The sequence below is a fragment of the Vitis vinifera genome, chromosome 14, assembly GCF_030704535.1.
Source record: "Vitis vinifera cultivar Pinot Noir 40024 chromosome 14, ASM3070453v1".
Classification (NCBI taxonomy): Eukaryota; Viridiplantae; Streptophyta; class Magnoliopsida; order Vitales; family Vitaceae; genus Vitis; species Vitis vinifera.
Genome location: NC_081818.1, coordinates 2,152,215 through 2,159,545, shown reverse-complemented (window position 1 = coordinate 2,159,545; position 7,331 = coordinate 2,152,215). Strand labels below are relative to the sequence as shown.

At 33.6% G+C, this 7,331-nt stretch overlaps 1 protein-coding gene across 1 annotated transcript; it reads right to left on the bottom strand.

Annotated features, from left to right (window-relative positions):
- Positions 1-1,831: 1,831 nt before the first annotated feature.
- Positions 1,832-2,963, bottom strand: LOC104881384 (UPF0481 protein At3g47200-like). Its single transcript, XM_059742793.1, has one exon. It carries the CDS (start codon positions 2,892-2,894, stop codon positions 1,944-1,946), a length of 951 nt encoding a protein of 316 aa, XP_059598776.1. The 5' UTR covers positions 2,895-2,963; the 3' UTR covers positions 1,832-1,943.
- Between the last annotated feature and the right edge of the window lie 4,368 nt (positions 2,964-7,331).

Genomic DNA, 7,331 nt, shown 5'->3' with positions numbered 1-7,331 from the left:
AGGAATTGTAGAAAATATCTCTTCAAGAGACATCTTTAGCTTTAAAATCAAATTCATGAGACATTCAAATTTGTTAAATTATGGAATGTGTCTCTTCAAGAAACACCTTTAATGCATATTGGATTAAAAAAGTTAGAAAACACTTTCTTTAGTGATGTGCACAATTTTTATCCACAATTTTTCACCGTAGGATTGATTTCAACAATGTCAATCCTATGCTCCTTAGGCTTGGGGCCAGTTTCGCCATTGTTCCTACTTGGTTGACCGCCTTCTTTCTCTCCAACGTTCCTCCTTTCTTGCAGGTCTCCCATGGAATTGGATCACCGCTTTTTAAAATAACTAAAACACAACCTCAACGCAACTCCCACCTATTCATACTTAATACTTAATAAAAATAAAATAATAAAAAATAAACAACTTAATAGTATTAAATTATATGTAGAATTAAATTAAATTAAATTTTATTTAGATTTAAATAAAAAAAACACAACAACAATAAACCTCAAATTAATAGGTTATTTAAGTTATATTTAGTTCCCGAAAAGTTTAAAGAAAATTATAAAAGAAAGAAAATAGAAAGAAAAGATAAAAGGAAAAATAATAAAAATTAAAATTTCAAAAATTAAAATCAATAGTATATAGTACCTTAAACTTTTTTAAATTATTTAACTCTTTTATATAAGGATTAAAAAAATATATAAAAATTTTAATAATTTTATTTATATTCAGACTTTCTTTGACATTTTTTTTTTTTTTTTTAACAAAATCAAGTATAAAGAAATATATTTTTAGCATTTTCCTTTTTTATTTTTTTTAGTGGTTTCCGGAACCAAACAGATTAGTTCACGGGGAAATGTGGGGATGGATTCCAGGATATATTTGTAACCAGATGCAAGCTGGCACTCCAGGAATGGATGAGTAGCAGCAATAATTCGATGTGGGTCAAGAGCGTAGTACGGTAGTGGGTCTGACCCCATTAAGAAATAGTATCAAAACAGCTGTAATGAAATGGTCCTGAAGGGCTCGAGCATTCAGTCTCTTGTCGTAGTGTTTCTGAATAGGAGCTTTCACATCTTCATAAACTTCGGTCTACTGCCGATGACTATCCCTCGTGATCATCCAAAATTCATATATTTGTCACCTATAATGTTTTCTAGAAAAACATTTGATAGATAATTTTTTTTTTTTAAATGTCTTCTTATGTATATTTTCCTAATTACATATATAGGAAGATTGCATATAGAAAACTAAATGTATAATTGTCAAATGTGTCTTTTCCTAAAAAAAAAATTCTTATAATATAATATTCCCATTATATAATAATAGAAAACTCAAATATAATAATATTTTGTATTAGGAGATTATCTATAATTTTTCAATTGACTCAAAAATAATTTCTAAGACACTTTCCAACAACGTCATCATATCCAACCACTCAAAAGATAGGCGCATCCCTCATGAAACTAACTCCTGGTATCATCATCTTTGCCCCTCCATCAAAGCAAACAATATAATATTTGATGAATGCTTTGTTGAATCATTGAATATCCCAAAGTTTGTGTCACCTCTCCATGTCTAAATTGGAAGTAAGGAGGAAAAACAGGCTTTGATTGCTAAGTGCTACAAGGTGTATTTTAGTGCCAGAGACATAAACAATTTTAACGAGTTCTATCAAGTAATATGCAAAACTATCGAGTACTTTTCTTTTCTCCATTTTCATTTCTAACTCAATCTCTGTGCATGGGGTTTTGACAAAAAAAACTAAAGAAAAGCCCTAAATCTCTTAAAAGAGATTCCAAGAAGATTAAAAATTTCTAAAAGAGTTGAAGAGTATTCAAAGACTCATAATATTGCATGCATGAAATCCAGTGATACAACTTAACAATATAAGCATCTTTATTTGTCTAATCACACACACCAAACAAGAATCTTTATTTTTCTAATCACACACACCAAACAACGTAGTAGGTCTGAACCGCAGTAAGAAATAGTACCAAAAGAGCAGCAATGAAAGCCATGACAGTCCATGGAGACCTGAAATGGTTGTGAAGGGCTTGAGCTATCCAAGTATTCACTCTCTTCTTGTAGTGTTTCTGAATACGAGCTTTCACATCTTCATAAATTCCGGGATCTACCAAGCCATTGCCAATCTCGTTGAAAATTTCGGCCACATCTGCATCGCTGCCAAGAAGGTTGTGGAGAATGTGCTTAGACCTCAGCTCCTTGACATCGTCTGCATGATCAATGAGGTCGTCAAGGAAGCATATATAAGAAGTGACCGCATAGTCATCTGGGGCACCTGGACCTGGACACATTTCATAGGCTACGATGTTCAAGAACTTGGTCTTCGTGAAGTCATCAATAGTTATTGGGGGAAGTTTCAGGTGGCCAAAGAAGAAGTAGGATTTGAAAGAAACGTCTCTCAAGAAACACGTTCTACTCGGTTTGAGATAGATCCCGGCAGCTTTAAGCTCCTTGATGTGTCGAAAAGACTGCCAAATGCCCCGTTGTTTGCCTTTTTTCCACGACGACTTTCCTTTTTTCTTAGGTTGCTGCTCTTTTTCGGGCTGACTCCTAATCATGTGGAACCGGCCTAGGAGAGCACTTCGCAAAAGGTCGAGGAGATGAGAGGGCTCTTCGTTCACCTCTTTCAGCTGTATTTCTGATGACAACCCTTCTGGCATTCCGATGTCAGAGACGAATTTTATTATAATATTCTTTTCCATTGGTAGACCACCCTGGAATTTTGCTGCCTCAAAAATCAACTTGAGGACTCCATAGGGAAGTTGGTTCTCCAGCAAGAACAAGTCCTGCACCACACAAACTATTTCGTGAACTTTAAGAAACTGTTTCACATCTCCCCCGCGGATGAAATATAGTAAAAAAACACCCATCCAGAAGCATCATCCTGGCGAGTTCCACATCATTATACTTTATTTTACTACTACAATCATAGCACTTTTTCACTGTCTCGATATTACTTCGAATTTTTGTGCACAAAGCTTCGATGTTCTGGTTACTATCAGCCAGGAATTTTTGGGCACATAGAGGCTTGATCATTTGCACTCGGCCAAGGTCGGGCTTGCCATGGTGGTAAGGACCGATTGAAATTACCCTCGGTTCGTAGAATTTCTTGAAATCCTGGGTCCCCCTCAGCATCTGAGGAACCTTTGGTATCCTTGGCCATTGAGTGCTTTCTTCTGCCGTTCTGAGAGAGTTAAACCAATCCTCATCACTGATTTCAACAATGTCAATCGTATGCTCCTCAGGCTCGAGGCCAGTTTGGCCACTGTTCCTGCTTGGTTGGCCGCCAACTGGTTCTATCTCTCCAATCCTTTCTTGCTGCCCTTCCATGGAATTGGATCACCACCTTAGCCTAATCACTGTTGGTATGCTGATTGGTCCAGAAGATGTAGGTCTACTGCCGATGACTATCCTCAAAATCAACCAAAATGAATGGTCCAAATAAATGAACGATGTTAGTGAACATTGACGTGTCAGATATTTTATTTAATTAGGCGACACTTTTGAGAAGTTAGTGACTTAGTGGAAGGTCAATAGTTTAAATTCTCGCCAAGTCACATTTCGAAATTAGGAACTTCAAAAATTAAATATATATTTAGCAATTAAATTATTTGAGATTGGATTTTTGAAATTTGAATATTATATGTATTACAGGAATTAATTTTATTATTATAAGGTAATTATCAGAAAACCATAATTAAAAAAACTTGATGAAATTTGTATTATATCAAATGATTATAATAAATTTTTTAAAAGATATTTAATTTAATGTTACAGTATTAATCAATTTAATTTTTATAACCCTTATAAAATTATAAAATATGAAATAAAATTGAATCGAAATGAAATTAAATATGAATTTAACAATTTATACAAAAAGGTAAATCGATTAGATATGCATATTATCATTCAGTAGATTTAATTTTTGAAAGATTAATTTAATCAAGGTATAATTGATTAAGGAAGTGGGTTAAATTAATGTCATTTTGAAGGATTGAGAATCTCATTATTGTAAGTTGAATGATTAAATAATAAATGGTTAGTGGATAGCTTATTATCTAAAGTTAATATATTTGAAAAAACAATAGAAGCTTAACTAAAATTATAGATTCCACGATCTTAATAATTTTATTTATTAATATTATTATTCTTAATTATCAATATTAATTCAATTAATTTATTTTTTATTTAATTAAAATCAATAAGTTTCTTGCTATAGACAATTAACTAAAATTATATAGATTTGATGATCCTAATCACTTTATTTATTAATATTATTTTTCCTAATTATTAATATTAATTTAATTCATTTATTCCTTATTTAAGTAAAATTAATAAGTTTCTAATTTATAATGTTTCTAAGAATATATAGTTAATTTAATAAAACTATAATTTTATTTCATTTATTAGCTTAACATTTAACATTATTATTATTATTATTTTATCATTATAGTATCATATTACTTTGTATTTCACCCATCTCTCTGTACCCATTATTTATTGTTCAATCCTTATGAAGTGCAAGACCACCGGTGTTTGAAAAATCAGGATTTTTCACCAAAATATCGATAAATAATCATTTATCAAGGATGGCTAATACGAAATCAACCACGGATAATCGATCAACACTGCCCGCGCTTCAAATTAACACTGCCCATGCCGTCATGTTTCAAATTTCAAATTTAAGGTGGTTGTCAGTCCAGCACTTTAAATTAAAGTGGCTTGCAAAGGGGAATCATTCGAACCACGCCAAAAGGCTTGGGTTCAAGTTTGATTGTACACGCTTGATGTTAAGAAAATATCTTTTACAGGAAGGTTGGCTAGAGTAGTAGTTTTAATTACTTTTATTAATAGCAATTATCGTTAAGAGCATCAAATAAAGAAATATATTCTCTAATGTATCTGTGTATCGTTTATCCCTATTAGATACTAAATGAAATAGAACGGTCTTAGAAGAGATATAATGAAATTCTTTGATTGATTCTTCCCATAAACATAGGAATGATCCATTTTATTTGACTTATAGGTCCAACAAATAATAAGAAATATAAAAAATTCTAAATAATAAACAGAGTGTTTTTATTCGAAACGCTCCGTGATCTTCAACCAATTATGCGCTTCAATATAACAACTCCGAAGGGAAGTTGGTTCTCCAGCAAGAACAAGTCCAGCCCCACAAAATAAATTTGGTGACATATAAGAACGTTACTCGCTTGTACTACTCCAATCATAGCCCTTCCTCACTGCCTCGATATTACTTTCGATTTTTGTGTACCATCGATGTTCTGGTTACTATCAGCCAGGAAGTTTAGGGCACAGGGAGGCTTGATCATTTCCCCTGGGCGAAGGTGGGACTTGCCATGGTGGTAAGGACCGAATGAAATTACCCTCGGTTCGTACAATTTCTTCAGAATGTGAGGAACCTTCGGTATTCTTGGCCATTGCGTTTGAGATTGAGCCCTTTCTTCTGCATTTTTGAAAGCCTCAATCCAATTTTTCACCCTAAAAACACGTGCATTGCATGTGGGGTAATAAAAATAATTTTTTAACATTTTATAAAATATAATGGAAAATTTTTAAATAAAAGAGAAAAAGTATATAAAAAATTTAAATAAAAGAGTTTATAAATAAATTCATAATAAAATTAATATTCATATACCTCGAATGATATTCATAGATATTGAATAGTTAAAAAATATACGTTATATTTTAAAATTATGATATTTATCTCTTTATATAATATTAATACGTACCATCATATTATATTTATTCACCTAATATTAATATTTATTTGATATGAAGAAGATTAATAAATTTATATGTAAAATATAATTTTCTAATATCTTATAAAGAAAAAAATTTAAATAAAAAAGTTATCCTTGAGTAATTCTTAATATTAATAAATTATGAATAATAAATAAACTCATATCCATATATTTTGTGTAATAAATAAATTAATATTAATACAATTTTATAATAAATTCATATACAAGTCATACTTTTCAATGATTTATATAATATTAATGTTTATTATCTTATTATATTCATATACAAGCAGCTCCTCACTTCCTTTATATTACTTTCAATTTTTATGTGCAAAGCTTCGAGGTCCTGGTTACTGTCAGCCAGGAATTTTTGGGCCCATAAAGGCTTGATCATTTCCCCTGGGTGAAGGTGGGGCCTGCAAGAATTAAATGGTTATATCAAATTGTAGACCCCCCCTGAGGCTGCGAAGCAGGGAGGAGTTTCTTTGTTTTTTTCTTTTTTCTTTTTTCTCAGGCGGCTGATGGAAGGTTGGCTCGGCCAGAGGAGTGCGGCGGATGGCAGGAAGCAACGGCTGGCTTGCTGAGGAAGACTGAAAACGGAGAAAAAGAGAAAAAGAAAAGAAAAGAAAGGACGAGAAACAGAGGGAGGAGGGATCGAGAGAGAAAAAGGAGAGAGCTCGGAGGGAAAAACAGAGAAAACTGAGGGGTATTCCGGAGACGCAAGCTAGAGGGTTTTCTTTTCTCGGGGAGGAGGCGGAACAGAGGTGGAGGTTCTGTGAGATCCAATTATTTTTGCTCGAGGGAGCATTCAGGTAAGCTCACTACGCATCTTTTGCTTTATTTTTACCACCACTGTTTTCTCTTTCTCCTCTAGTTGTTCAGGGTTCCGCTTTTATGCTTGGTTAGGAATAACAGGAGTTATGTCTGAGTAGTGTCAGTTTCTGGTTTCTTCATATGCTCGCTGATCGTTTCATTCGTTATCCCTCTTAGTATTGGTTTTAACCTGGAGAAGCTTTGTTTCATTTTGCTCTGTATGAATATATTAATTGGTATTTTCTCGTCTGAACCTGCTTGCTACCCTTTCCCACCAATGCAAGCCCATTGTAGAAGCATCAGATGCGGTTTTTCTCTTCATTCATATGTTATTTGTTTGCTTTTCCTGGCTCTCCTCTGTTCTGGGCTCTGTTTTTTTCTTTTTGTTGTTCTTTTTATGCGCTCGATCTAGGGTATGGATCGATTGGATATCAGCCAGAGGGAAAGGTTTTGGGTTTGCATTAGAGGAATCCGCTGGTAGGTATGTATGCAGCAACTGTTTGCTCTTCATGCTCCTGATATCAATCCACTCCCAAACCAGTTACCCATAGCCAGCATCCATCCCTCTCATTTTCCCATTGCCTTCCCTCGCGAGCTTCATCTTATGTTTCTATCTCCGACACATGCATGACCCCTCCCACTCACTATACCCTCACACGCACCACTCATCACGCCCCATACATACCGAATTTATTTCCCATCCATCATCACCCGTTGCTGCCATACCCA

Bases quoted from the DNA above. Each gene is read 5' to 3' on its own strand.
- LOC104881384 (XM_059742793.1), bottom strand. From the start codon at position 2,894: ATGGGTGTTTTTTTACTATATTTCATCCGCGGGGGAGATGTGAAACAG.